The 14,631-nt window shown below is 46.0% G+C and overlaps 1 protein-coding gene across 1 annotated transcript; it reads right to left on the reverse strand.

The window, feature by feature from the left end:
- Positions 1-5,842: 5,842 nt before the first annotated feature.
- ZDHHC22 (zinc finger DHHC-type palmitoyltransferase 22) lies at positions 5,843-12,779 on the reverse strand. The gene is made up of 2 exons (XM_066186905.1): positions 12,209-12,779; positions 5,843-8,011 (listed from the first exon to the last, which is right to left on the reverse strand). The coding sequence occupies exons 1-2, from the start codon at positions 12,765-12,767 to the stop codon at positions 7,746-7,748; spliced, it is 825 nt and encodes a 274-aa protein (XP_066043002.1). The 5' UTR covers positions 12,768-12,779; the 3' UTR covers positions 5,843-7,745.
- Between the last annotated feature and the right edge of the window lie 1,852 nt (positions 12,780-14,631).

Here is a 14,631-nt window from a genome sequence, read left to right on the forward strand (position 1 = left end):
TCTTGAGGAGTAGTTCATAGACAAAGTCAAAAAGAGATAGTCATGGGGAGAAATGTGATGTTAGCCTGCAGTCTGATGTAGCTGGATCTGAGAGGAAGCTTCTTTCTTACAGAAAAGATCCTTATCTGAACTAGGGGGCTTCTAGTGTCCTATTAACAGCCTGGATAGTAACGTATTTTTCTGAGCTGATGGCACCTCTTGCAGCAGGCATTGGCTCTGCCCAGGCTGGCTGTGCCTCCAGCTGCACTGATTATGCAGTCAAATTTCTGACATGCCTGTCTATCCTGAAGCAATGAAATGATCTGAGGTGATGGTGGGCTGAATCCATACACCTGGAAAACACTCCAGTTCTTGTAGACTCTTGGGTCTTAAGAGTTTGATTTGAAATTTAATCTTTTCTCCTGGCATGAAATTATGATGTTTCTTGGAGCTTTGTTTCCAGAGCTATAAAAGAGATTTAAAGTGTCCATGAACAGCTGATACCTAGGTTAAATTTTGTTGCCACATTTTGCTTTCTTAGGCTTCTTTCAGTAGCTTCATATTCACAAATCAACTTATTTCCTTGGATGTTTAGTGACAATGGGAGCGTAAAGGAAGACAGCCAGGTTTATTTTATATTTTGTACTCTGGCTTGAAAAGGAAAAATTATTTCTCTTGAAAATAATAATCTCAGTCAAGTTTTCTGTAGTGTAATAAACTGCTTGGTTAATCAAGGTTTTCTCAGACAAATCCATCCCACTGAGTGTTTCATGTGTTCCCTGGAGAAGAAAATCATAGTATCAATGGCTGCTACTGGGATGACCTATGTTGGTCTTCAGTACTGAGTAAACTACTCAACAAAGCACTGGATGTTTTGGGAGAACATCTAGATATCTTTAAGACATCTTTAAAGCTGTCACTAACAGCTTTAAATATCAAACTCAGTGGACATTGGTAAAGAACTGATATTTGAAAGCTGTCAGTAGGGGGATAGGCTCTCCAAGCCTTGAAAGACTCAAAACATTGATCTTAGCATTGAGTTCTTGGGAATTCTTAATTAGTGAATCACTTTCTCCTTTATGTAATACTATGTTGAAGTTTTTTCTCAAACCAGCTTTCACATCATCTGGACTTAGTGGGACTGTCTGACTTTGGCAGTTCATGTTTAGACCTACAAATATTGCTTCTGTTGAACTGCTCAACAGTTTCCTCCTGGCAATTATGAACCATTAGGAGTACCAGCTGATCTGTCTCTTTTTTTCCTGTCACTAACCATAAAGCTCATCTCTGGTCTCAAGCAGTTCTGGATGGTAACATAATTCCTTGATAACAGCCTCTTTGACAAGGCTGCATTCAGCAGTTTCTTGTTAACTCCTAGAGACTCTTGTGTGGGTCCACTGTGTTAAATCCATTGCCCAGTGAATATATAAGATTATTAAGGGTGTTGTGTTGAAAAACCAATCTATTGTATTTTCAGCAGTCTGATGATACATAGGTTCAGGTCTTCATCTCTTCTTGTCCAACACAAGCAGCTAAAAGACTGAGATAATGAAAATCTTTCAGTTAGGCAGAATAATTTTGAAATGAATGCTGCTAAAGACAGACTAAGCAAAAGAGCTGAAATGCAGGCCAGAGGCTGTGCATTCCCCTAAGCTGATGGATATACAGTAAAATCAGTAGCAGACAAATGAAACTTTGGCACACAGAGCTTGCTACTGCCTCCGTCTTGCCTCTTGTGAAGTAAACTGATCAACATGCTCCATTTATTTTTAATTGATAGCAAATCTGGAACAACTGTTAAGGTGACTGACAACTTGTTAACTGAGGCACTGTGCAAACAGTGTATGATGCTGTATATTGAGTCTGCATGACCAGGTTTTGGTAGTGGAGAGGCTACAGGGTGAGAAACTGCCAGAAGCTTCCTCCATGTCCAGCAGAGTCAATGCCAGGTGGCTCCAAGATGGATGTGCTGCTGACTAAGGCTAAGCCAAGCAGGAATTATAGTAACACCTCTGTGATAACGTATTTGAGAAGATAAAGAAGGTTGAGCAGAGGTAAATGCAGCCAGAGAAGTGTGGGGTGAAAATACATGACGTGAACAACTCTGCAGGACACCAAGTGGAGCAGAGGGAGGACGTGTTCCAGGTGCCAGAGCCAAGATTCCCCTGTAGCCCGTGGTGACAACCACGGTGAGGCAGCTGTCACCCTGCAGCCCAGAGAGGACTTACAGGGCTACAGAGATCCACCTGCAGCCTGTGGTGGAGACCCACGCCAGAGCAGGTGGATGCCTGAGATGAGGCTGTGAACCTGCAGGAGGCCTGTGCTGGGACAGGCTCCTAGCAGGGGCTGCAGACACATGGAGAGAGGAATCCACACTGGAGCAGGTCTCCTGGTAGGACTTGAGACCCTGTGGGGACCCACGCTGTAGCAGGCTGTGCCTAAAGGACTATATCCAATGGAAGAGTGACCCATGTTGCAGCAGTTCATGGAGAACTCCATCCCATGGGATGGACTTATGTTCACGAGATTTGTGGAAGATTGTCTCCCATGAGAGGGAACCCACGCTGGAGCAGGGGAGGGACTCCTCTCCCTGGTTGGCAGCAGAAATAATGAGTGATGAACTGACCATAACTCTCAATCCCTATCTCCCTGCACTGCTCTGGGAGGGAGGAGGTAGATCTCAAGAGCAAGGGAAGAGAGGGGTGGGGAGAAGGTGTTTTTAAGACTTATTTTGCTTCTTATCATCCTGCACTGATTTTGTTAGTAAAAAATTTCAATTAATATCCCAAATTCAAATTTCTTTTACCCTAGATGGTATTTGGTGTGTGATCTCTCCCAGTCCTTCTCAACCCATGAACCCTTCCTTAGTTATATTTTCTCTCCCCTTCCAGATGCAGAGGGGAATAATAGAGGGGCTTTGGTGGGTGCCTGGTGTCCAGCCAGGATCAACCCATTACACACTAGAGAAGTTACAACTATTATTTGTAAACATCTGGGCACACTAGAAAAATCTGGCTCCAAAAACCTTAAGAGACATGGGACTGTCATGCTGTAGCTCTGACATCCCTTGCCAGTTAGATTCAGTCGGACAGCCAATGCTAAAAGCTCTTTGATGTAATGAAGACAAGGCTGCTGGCAGGATGGCTGCATAAGAGGACTGAAGCACTCTTTGGTCTATGTTTGCTGACTTTTGGTGTAATCTCCAAAGATTCTTTATTCCCTTGGCTTTCTGGAAAAGAGCTGGAAAATCAAAAAACCCACAAGTGGACATGTCATTATTAAAGACCATCTTGCTGTTTGTGAAGTTGTCTGACTTGTTTCATTAGATTTAAATATCAAGCAGAACACAGAAACTCCAAATAGGTTTAAATTTTCTTCTCTCTTCATGTATTGGACACGTAGGTCATTGCTTTACTCCAACTATGAGAGTTCTGGCTAGTGTTTATATAACTCAAAGGAACTATATGGATTCTGCTGTTGTTGCTTGTAGTTTCTATCCGTGCATCCCCTTTTTGTAACATAATTTGCTGTTCAAGAGAGAAAAACCCTTTTGGCTCTGCTGGGGCTTTGAGGTTTTTTGAGCATAAAGTGATTAGCAATGAGTTTTCTTAACTTTCCTTGTGTCCATTCAGCCAACAATCAATGAAGTTAACTTGAATTGTGTTGTCATACCTCATACTGCCTGATGGCTCTCATCATCCCTATGCACATCAAATCACTTCTGCTCCCACTGGAGCCACTTTCTCTGATTGCTCTCGACCTCAGCTTTTCTTTCAGTCCAGGACTGCTTGTCCTCCTCCTGCTATATCCTTACAGTTAATGAGTCTTCTCACTCATTCAGTCTGTCTCCTTGAAAGTATTTTTAGACCGTGATCATCTCCCTTGAGCTGGCTACTTCTTAAGATAAATGTAATTTCACCTCATCTTTTCTCATGTTCCCTTAGCCTTAAAATTTTGTTTTAACTCTATATCTTCTGAGGATCTCTAATGAAGACCTTTTGGCATGCAGGCCTTCAGGGCCACCAGGTACTGCAGTATGGAGAGGAACACCATCTACTACTTACATTTTGTGAGATTTTTACTGTACATAAGAACAGATTTCTGGTTTACTTCAGAGTTGTATCCCCTCATATCCTCTATACTGCCATTGCAAAGGCTTCTGAGACCTTAGAAGTGACACCATTTTTTCAGATAGTCACACTTGAAATAGACAAGCCAATAAGCAAATGTCTGTGGTTTCTGTGCAAGGTCTTTAGCAACAGGGAGCTTTTACTTCAGCCACAAGCATTACCAGAGAAGAAATCTGGTGGTCATCTGATTTTCCAAAGCCAGAGAAGCCTAAGTGCTTTATTTTTAAAACCTTTGCAAGCCTTTAGACATTGTCACAAGAAATCATGTTCCAAAATATATTTGCTATTGCAGCTGCTATGTAATGAAATGCAAATAGTAAGTAATGACTCTTTAAGCACAGACGATGAGAAGCTTTTATTATTTATCCTTAGAAAATGTTAGAGTCATTGAACAGATTTAGAATTTGCGGCACTGCCATTGAGCTCAGCCTTCATTTACTAAATCATGTTTAAGAGCAAAGGTTCTATTCACAGTTGTTGAGCCCTGTTACATTTTCTTGCCAAGGATTTCTGTAAGTATGGAAAGGTATGACAAGGAAGGGATGTCAGGGCAGCTAACTAATTTAAAAAATACTCTTAACTGCTCCTGCAGAACCACTACCCCAAACAGGGCAGTCTGCACACTTGGGAATGAGCAGAGAAATAAGCCAATACACAGGGTCAGTCAAATGTTACATTTTTATAGCTCTTTCCATCCCAGAGGATCATAACTGTAAAGGCTGTATCCATCTGAAAGTCCCACCATGACTGCAGAAATCCAGCAGTTTGCTGCAAATGAACCATTTAGCTGCATAAAATGGTGATGCAGCAATTTCCAGCCAGGAGCACAGGTGTCTGACAGGAAGAATAGTTGTGCATGACTGTGCTGCAGCGACTCAAACTGGGATCTGTCTGTGCTTCTGCAAGGACTGAAATTTTGTGTAAGGGCAGACAGCTGTAACCCTGACACAGAGGCCAAGAATGATCCAGCCCTGATGTGAAGAGGCAGCAGGCTTCATGGGCAACAAATGTACTGGCTGGATTCTGTCCTTGCCGAGTGGGCCCCTGAAACTCTCAATTGTTTTGCCCTTCTCAGTGTGCAGCCCTAAGGAGCTTTACAGCCTGTGCCAGCTGGTGCCAAGTGCCATGAGCTGCTCGAGACTGCAGTGTCCCTCAAAAGCCAAAAGCAGAGGGCAAAGATGTCAAACCATAATTTCTGCTGGTGACTGAAATGTTGAAGGCCTGTTGTCTTTAAGTCTACAAAAGTGGAGAAATTGGATCAGCGAGTCTGTGGAAGAATAATCCTTCCAAGGCAAAGTGTATGGCATGAGACTCTGGCTCTGGTTCCAGTGTCTAGGTGACTGTCTGCTCACCTTGACACCATTTGCCAGGAAGGAAAAATTTATGTTGAGATGCTGTTTGTGGGTGATGATAATAGCTTAATTTTCTTATAGCTTTGAGTTGACAAGCTATGAGTTTGGTAGTGTAATTTATAAATAGATATTAGAATGGGTTTTCAAATTGGTTATTAGATGCGGTTTTAGATTGGTTATTACATTAAAGTAGGGGGGATGAAAGGACTTGTCAAAAATCACATGATGAATTATTGGCAAAGGCAATAAACAAATCCTAATTTCTTCCTTGACACATCCGTATATATGCTGTAACAAATGTACAGAGACAGCTAATGACAGCTAACTGTCAAAAAGCACAAGACAGCTCAGTAAAAAATCAGAATACCTTTTATTGTTCACTGTTAGAGAAAATACAGCATATTACACATGGAAACAATGGTGTGTTCATGCGAACACACACAGTGTGGAAGAATGTATATCCTCCATGTTTTAGTTATCCAGCTAAGGGTTTTTCCAGTATATTTTCAAGGTTACTCTGCTCATCATGACAGACTTTGTTTGTTATTGATTCAAATGTGTATTCAAGTGCAAAGCGGTCAAAGAAGGTTACAAAGCCTGTAGAAACGAGTGACTCCATTCTGGCTTGTGAGAAATGCAAGGATAAAAGCAAGGTGTATTCCACTATCAGGAACGTACCAAGAGCCTTTCTGAGGAAGAAATAACATTTTTTGCAGCTTGTCAGCATACTCCTCAGCCTATTAAAGAGAAGCAGTGGATTCCTATCCAGCCCACATAAGATGATGCAGTTTGCCAAAACACAGGCTTCTCATTGCAGCTGCTGGGGAATCCAGTGCTATGATCCTGGTAGAGATGTTATGGTATCCTTTGTTAAGGCATCTATAAGCATCGGACCTCAGCACTGATCTAATGGGCTGCTGCTGCAGCTAAAAAACAACTGACACGTGGAGTTGATTAATCCCTGTAGTAATTCTATTAACATCCTTAATGGAGTTATAACATGGATGATTTTACCCCTCAGCAGCAATGTGAGAGGGAATTGCCCTGGAGAGCCTGTAATTAAAGTGTGGCAGGGATGTCTGAGAAAAGCATTCTTCTGTTTGTTTCAGTGCAAAATGAAGTGCCCTGATGGGCTTGAAAACCTCCCTGTCTTCTGGGATTTTGAACTCTTCACAGCACTAATGGTGCAGGTGTCCCCTGTGAGACGGTGATGCATCAGGGCTCTGACACAGCAGCAATGCTCTTGGCACCCTCCCATCTGCTTACTATGTGGCCACACTTCCTTCTCTCTCTCTCACAGGTATGCATAGCTTGTCTCATCACACAGCTTCTCAAACACAGCATTTTCATTCACCTTTGTCATTTCCTCTCCCTGTCCCTCCATCTCACCATGATTTATCTGCTTGCTGCTCCCTGTCAGAGGGGCAGCTTTGCCTGGACTCTGTCATTGGAAAAAGGATTGCTAAAAATAAGTAGCAGAGCTACAGTCTTGACCTATCATTGTATAGGGAACAGATCAAGAACAGAAATGAGAAATTCTCAATTTCTTTTTGTTTTCCTCCCAATTTTCAAGCCTGTGGAGAGAAGGTTTACCTGATGCATTAGCCGTGCTCATAGCCTGTTCCTAGGACAGCTTGATTGCATTGCAGTTCTGTCATTAAGGGCTTGTGAGTATTGTGAATCAAGAATCAGATCTTGAGATGGAAGGGACACACAAGGATCATTGAAATCTAACTCTTTGCCCTGCTCAGGACAATCCCAAGAATCACACCTTGTACCTGAGATCACTGTCCAAACTCTTCTGGAATGATGCTCTCATGTGAAGTTACCTTCACAGGTAACCAAAAGAGAGAGCCAAACAGGGACTCCACAAAACCTTCCCAAAGACTAGACACCATTTTTACAGTCTCCCACAGCAGCCCAGGCTCCTGCTGCAGTTTGTTAAGACTATATAGGGTGACTAATGGGGCTGGGGACTGGGGGATTCAGACAGGAAGCCACAGGAGGGTCTGACTAAGTTTTCTGCTAGTTCAAAGACTGTTGCCACATATGCAGGTGCAGTGATGTGACTACTAAGCTGCAGTATCTCACCTACATGGTTTGTGATTTCCACATTTGTATGCTAAATTTATTCTGTTTGATAGCCCATCCTTTCCTCCCACAGCGGCTGCAATCCCAAGAGATGGAGTAGCCCAGCTCTGTAGTGATCCAGGAGACAGTGGGAGAGAACAGGGAAGGCATTGTGTGCGTGGGATGTGCGCACACACACACGCACACGGGGATTTTATTTCTCTTTCTGCCTACGGTAGCTACTCTCCACGTTCTGCACAGGGATGAGAAGTCCTAGCAGCCATTTCTTGCCAAAGACTTCTTGCAGGTTCTCCCTCCAGGGCCGGGCTCTTACCACCATCCCTTTCCGCACCTGGTACCGTGTCTGCCCGCGCAGGATCAGCAGCATCTGGTGGCAGCAGAAGCCAGCGCAGGCCAGTCCAATCCCAAGCCAGAGGTAGAGCATGAGGATGACAAACATCTCAGAGCTAAGGAGAGCTCCTGAAAACCAGGAGAGAGGGAGGACAATAAAAGAAAGAGCTTAGACACACATGCAGTGTAACACAGCCCCAGGAAGCAACAAACAACCTGTTTTCTCTGGGCACAAGTGGGGAGGTAGGAACAAGACAGGCTGGTTGCCGTAACTGTATTGAATTATTTCCTTCATAGTGTCTGATGCAATGAATCTGCTGTGGAAATATTAAAATGATAATGGTCTCTTGTACTTTTGCTGTTAATGTGAGAATCTAGATTATAGGGACAAATTCAGCCAGAAGTAAAGCATATCTGTAAGCTTCCAGCACTATTCTGAACAATGATTAATTTTTTTAAGGATATACCTGCTCATGACAGGGAATTTAAGGTTTCTAGGATTTTGAAAAGACAAGTGGATCCTACAGCATGTAGATACTTCTAGAAACCTTACTGTTTGTATTAACATAAGGCAGCAAGGCAGAAATATTTCAGATTTCCCTTTTTCTCCATCTCTACTCTATGTATGCATATATATACATATATACATGTGCATATATATATATATATATACATATATGTATGTTTAAAATGAAAAATAAATCAATAATGACTTTCCTTCCTTTGGGGCAAGGCAGTTTTCATGTGAATGCAAGAAAGAAACCTTTCTAAAATACAATCCAAAATCCTTTCTAGCTGCTGCTAGAATACTCAAAATACTTTGAATATCTGAAGCTCCTAATACAACTTGGGGTTTTTAGTATATATTTGTGATGAATATATTTGAATAAAATGTTCTGTAGGCCCTTTCCTCTACAATGATTTTAGAACTCCTTCTGGAAAATATTAGTATAACAGCAGGTATCACTGAGTGACCTTTCAGTGTATAAGCAGATCTAAACCCATTAATATAATATTCTCTGTGTGCCCACATGATGTTTATGCACGTATTTTGTGCATATTGGTATATTATTAAACACCCATATTTACACACAGGCATGTTTACACAAAGGAAATGAAATGTGTGTCAATACTGGTATAAATAGCTGAGATCTTTTCGCTGGTTCCTATAAGGTTTAGAAATACAAAAGCTCTCACATGCCTCTCTTCCTCTGGAAGACCATGGGCCCTACAAGACCAGTTGTGATAGAGCAGGGATTGCATGGACAGTAGAGGTGTGCTGCCTAAAAGAGGTACATGAGTGCTTCAGGTTTTAAGTTCAACAGAAGAGTGACTGGATATGCATCTCTTGCTTCCCTTATGCAGAAAGCTGGATTTGGAGGTATCACCTGGTTCTGCAATCTGTGAATCCCATCTTTTCCACCGCGCAGTGCTGTAAGTGAAAGATTGGGACAGGCTCCTCTGAGGATAATTTGTAAGGACACTGACTACAGCCTCAAGCTTTCAGAGACTGTCTTCACTTGAAAAAGGTGCAAAGGAATCATTCAATTTTCTTCCTAAATGCAATGTCATCTTTCCCTTCTTATTAGATCCCATTCAGCTCAGTGGGCTCTATATGCAACACAGCAAGAGAAGAACAAGCCCCTTAGGATAATGACAAATCCTCATACCAATTCTGTCAGAATAACTTAATCTACCAGGTAGCAAGCCCAGAGCCAAATACTGGATTCTCTCTCCCTCCTTCACTGGACCAAAGTGTGACAGATATTTTTATTTTTCCTACAGCTAATATTGAGATGGGATATGGAGAGAGACTTTTTTTTTTTTTTTTTTTTTTTTTTTACCCTTTGCAAGGCACCTATAAGCTTTATTTATCTGACTTGCTGAAATTCAGCATTCAGGAGGTAATTACCCTTGTTTTCCCTTGAAAATATTAAGCATCTCTGAGCCATCCTTTCCAGATACATGATTTTTTTAACCTTTTCTCCAGGGTACCTACATAAACCATTTTCTATAATTTATTTTGTGTGGTCCAATATGAAATGTTTACAATAGTGCTCTCCATTTGCCCCTCATCCCCACAGTCTCTTTTAGTGTTGGATCCTCTTTTGCTCTAAGTGACCCAGTATGATCTCAAGCTTATATTGCCATATATTATCCATGCCAGAAAAGCTGTATTGCAGGCTGTAGTTATCGACTTTGGGTTAGATTCTGAAATCCATGCTTGAGTACAGTCTGGGCAGAATGAGCCAGCTGAAAACTTTCCCGGCATGAAAGCAGGGAAGAGTTAGTTGACATAAGACCAGCAGATTAACCCTTCATCCTCCTTTACTACTTCTGCAGTAGAGTTGGCATGATGGAGAAGAAGAAAGATAAAGTTTTTGCCCTGCTATCACAGTCCTCTGTTTGGATCATACAACAACCTTTAAGTAATAATTACATTAGCTGAAAAATACTGTGTGAGCAACCCTTCCAGGTAACCGTTCAAGACTGTGTTTTTCTTTCCTGAAATGGAGGTTAAATGTGCTGGTAGAAACCCAGTAGGCCCTTCCTCCCAAGCAATCAAGACACCACATGCCCGTGTCTTGCTGTGTGAGGGAGCAGTTCTCAGCAGAACTAGAGGTATGGTGGGAGCTGCTGGAGCTGCTGCCTCTTAAGGGTGTTCTGGCTCTGAGCTTTGCACCCAGCCCCATTGTGTCCCACTCAAACAGTGCCCATATGCTGTCGTGGCACCACAATTGCTGCCACCAGAGCTGGGGCACTTCAGTGTCTCTGCAAATATATGCCAGGACCCACCTCTGTGCAGATGAGCCCTCAGAGTCAGAGACCTAATTCCTTGATAATCTCCTCCCATATCGCTGCTCCCCCTCCCAGACTGCTGAGCTGAGCAGAGCTTAGGCACAGGGGAAAATCATTCCCAGTGTTTTGAATGCTAGTAAAGCTCAAGCAATATTATTTACAAAAATTTTTCTAGTTGGAAAAATTATTCTATTAAAATGTCCTGGCAGGATTTCATGTTTATTGTCTTTCAGTGATTACCATGACAAATCTGCAAATTTACCAAGTAGAGAGGTATTTGCTTGTTTTCAGATGGCAACCCAGTCTGGAATCTGAAAAGCAAGCTGGGGCATCTCTGGCTCCTGTATTCCCAACAGTGGAGTCTCCACACTCAGATCTTAATCAACACTTCTGGTGAGAGTGCACACGCCGAAACAGACTCCCTTCTTACTAAGCTCAGCTGAACCTACAAAGCTAAAATATATGGGATACCTATTTTAGTCTAGTAAAAGCTGATGTAAGTGTATGAAGCAGGAGCAGAGGGGAGGGATGGCAATTTTCTGCAGTTGCTCTCAGGGCAGAATAACAGTCTAGGCTGTCTGCATAATCCTTTCTCTGAGGTCAAGATCTGTCTAACTCTTGGGTTTGGTCAGAGAAAGGGTTGAGGTTGGAGAGTTTGAGGATGTGTTGAAAGGTGAAGAGGCAAGGCTTCTTGCTCTGCAAGAACAGAGGATGAGTTATGGGAGCAAAATCAGGAGAGGGAAGGAGAAGGGCTGTGGAGATTTACAGAAAGGCAGGAAGATAGGGGAAAGGGGAAGAAGTAGAAACAAGGATAAGGAATGGTAGCAAGGAGAAGGAGGTATTTGCGTTTGGTGTGGAGCTTTTGCAAAGAGCTGCACAGAGATCTTCCCCTGGTTCTCTGTGGACTTATGTCCCAGACTGGGGTCACAAGACAGGTAGCTAATCATGTCACATTAACTCCTCTCTCGTCTTCTTTTGCCTGAGCCCCAATTCTCCTGTGCTGGAAGGATGAAAAGATCCCAGCAAGTTTGTACTGCCAGGAGGCAGGAGGTGGATGACAGTGAAGGGAGTGGACCTGGGTAATACATACCTGCTGGGATAAGGGGAACCTACAGATTTGTAGGGTAAAAGGCCTACAGGTCCCTCCACCTCTACCTGTAGGACAGGCAAAAGATCCCCCATACCTGCAGTGAAATCCATCCCCTATGTCTAATTGCAACACATGTCCGGCACAAGAGACAGCTCTATTCTGTCACCACCAAGTTGGTTATGGGGCATTTTCCAGAGCCTAATGCATTGGGAATATAGCTATGGGTGTAACCTGGAGTGGGTGCCAGCTTCTATTTCAGGTGAAGCAAAGTCTTTTGAAAAGGCTGGCTGTAGCCTCCAAAGAAGGCAAATTGCCCCTCTTGCCCATTTCCATACCACACCTCCACACAGATGGCTATCTAAGGAAGATCAGGTCCCCCCATCCCAGGAGCCCTGGAGGAGGAACACGCTCCTCATCTCTGAGCAAGGAGTCCTTACCTGAGAAGAACTGGCTGATGGAGTGAGGCAGAAGAGTGAGGAAGGCCAGTGGGTCCGCAAAGGACATGGAAAGTGTAGCAGAAATGTAAGCCATGCCTGCCACCAGGGATTCAAGGCAAGCAAGGGAGGTGTAGAGGCAGAACATGATGAAGTTCCGCATGTTCCTGCTCCCGATGCAGTTCCCTGTGAAGAAACAGTGGTGGTCATGCCTCTGGGTGACTCTGGCACACAGTCTACAGAAGTGAGTGCCGGGCAAGGCTGAGCCAGGGGACCTGCTTCCATCCAGCCAGTCTGCCACTTCGGCTCCTTTGCCCAAGTTTAAGTCCTTGCCCAAGTCCTCGGGGGAGCTCTGGATCACAAGGACGTAGTTGCCCAGGGCATTAGCTGAGAGGAAGAGGAAGAGCGCCCCGTGCAGCAGAGCAGGCGAGAAAAGTGGGGTGGTGGAAGGGTCTCTGAACATGCTGGGGATGAAGACAAAGATCTGGAGGACGAAGGTCACTAGGGAGATGCACAAGAAGTAGGCTGGAGCGACAACATTGAGCAACCTGAGAACTAGCATTGCGGATTACGTTCCTGCGGGGGAAAGCAAGGAGAGAAGGAACATCACCGCTCCGGCTGCACACTTCATCCTTCCATTTCCTGCCGGGTCTCGGCCCCGCTGCCTTCGGGAAATGCCCTCCGGGGGCCGCTCTCCCTCGCCGCCGCCCCACGGCCCCTGCCGGGCCGAGGCAAAGGGACAGCCCGTGGGCAGCGACCGCTCCCCGGTTCCCAAAGGAGACACCCCGGCCCCGGCGCCAGCCTCCGGGGAACTTGCAGCAGCGATGCCCCGGAGGGGCTGCAGCGGCTGAACGGGGAGAGGCGGCTCCCGCGGTGTGCTGGCGATGTGAGCACTGCTCTGTACGCCAAGCAGAGTCTCTCTGTCAGACAGGGTCAGTTTTGGTATTGCATGAGAGGAAAAAAGGTGGTGCTGGAGGAGGGGGGAGTGAATTGGAAAGGAGGGGTGGGAGGAGGAGAAGGGGAGGGGGGAGAGGTTGCTCTAATCCACTGCAATACGGATCAAATCCAATGCTCTAATTTATCCCTTAAAGCCACGGATCTACAGATTACCTCTATGACCGCTGCCCCGTCCTGCACGAAATTAGAAAATATACAAAACAGCTGGTCAAGTGCTGTCCGGATGCAACCTGCGGCGCTCGGCTACCGAGCCGGGCAGCCCCGCAGCTGCAGCCGCAGCTCCGGCCGGGCACGACGCATCCCCGCCGGACGGGCGATCATCCCGGGGCACAGCCTGCATCGTCAGGGCACAGGATAGCCCGGGGAGCCACACGCGGCGGGCAGCGAGCTGGGTGGCGGTGTGGGTGCCCCGGCACCCCGAGCACACCCACGCCGGCAGCCTCAAGGACTCCCCAGCGCCGGTGTCTGCAGAGCCCCGGCGGCCCCGGAGCCGCCTCGGCCCCGCGGCGCTGCGGGCTGCACGCTGCCACCTTGCAGTCCCCTTGTCCCCAGGCGCGGCGGGTGCCGCCCGGTACCGGCGTGTCTGGAGCCGGCGGAGCCGCCGCTACGGCCGGCCATGCCGAGATCTCCCCGGCAGCCGAGCCCGAGCGCAGCCCCGAGTCTGCCCTGCCCTCCTTCTCCCTCTCCCTCTCCCTCTCCCTCTCCCTCTCCCTCTCCCTCTCCCTCTCCCTCTCCCTCTCCCTCTCCTTCTTCTTCTCCCTTCCTGTCCCTCTTCTTTCTGCCCCTGCCCCGTGTCTGTCCCTCCCTGTCCAATGTCCCGTGTCTCTCCCTGTCCCTGTCCTTGTCCCTGTGCTTTTCAACCTCGGATTTCTCCCTCCCTCTCGGTATCTCCCTCCCCCGTCTTGCTCTCGTCCCGTCCCGTCTCCACCGTAGCTGTCCCTTCAGCACCACCAGAACCTGCTGCAGGTCCATCCACCTCCCATACAGCACAACCTGGCCCAGGAGAAGAGAAAGGTGTTCTTGGGCCTCTGAGGTCCTGACAATCCCCACGGGAAGAGCAGAAGGGTGGGAAGAGGCATTCTGCTGCTCAGCCCGCAAAACACCATTTCTTCCCGCAGTGTGAGTGAGGGAGGCAAGGTGAGGTTTGTGTGTGTCCCCGTGCCTCCCCAAAGCTGCCCCTATTGGAACCAGCATTGGAAGCAAGGGGAAATCTGTGTGTGAGGGGGTGGGGGAGTTTCTGCAGGGTCAAAGCCTTCCTTAACACAAACAGGAAAGGCTTTGATCTGGGCGCGTGGTGCCTGGGCAGTAGCAGTAGCTTGGTGCTGGTAGAAGTTTTGCAGACGTGTTTGCTCTCTGACAGCTACACACCCTCACTCCCCTCTGCCCACCCACGCTCTTCTTGTACTGTCTACACAGGCTCTGTGCACAGCCTCTCCTTCTCCTGCACACCTACGTGCTGCACCCTCCCA

This window comes from Chamaea fasciata, unplaced genomic scaffold, assembly GCF_029207755.1.
Source record: "Chamaea fasciata isolate MVZ Bird 193981 ecotype frontalis unplaced genomic scaffold, bChaFas1.0.hap1 SCAF_7, whole genome shotgun sequence".
Lineage (NCBI taxonomy): Eukaryota > Metazoa > Chordata > Aves > Passeriformes > Sylviidae > Chamaea > Chamaea fasciata.

Coding starts and splice junctions, on each gene's coding strand:
- ZDHHC22 (XM_066186905.1), bottom strand. CDS start 12,767: ATGCTAGTTCTCAGGTTGCTCAATGTTGTCGCTCCAGCCTACTTCTTG. Junction 8,012..12,208: donor CATCAGCCAGTTCTTCTCAG/GTAAGGACTCCT, acceptor CCTGGTTTTCAG/GAGCTCTCCTTAGCTCTGAG.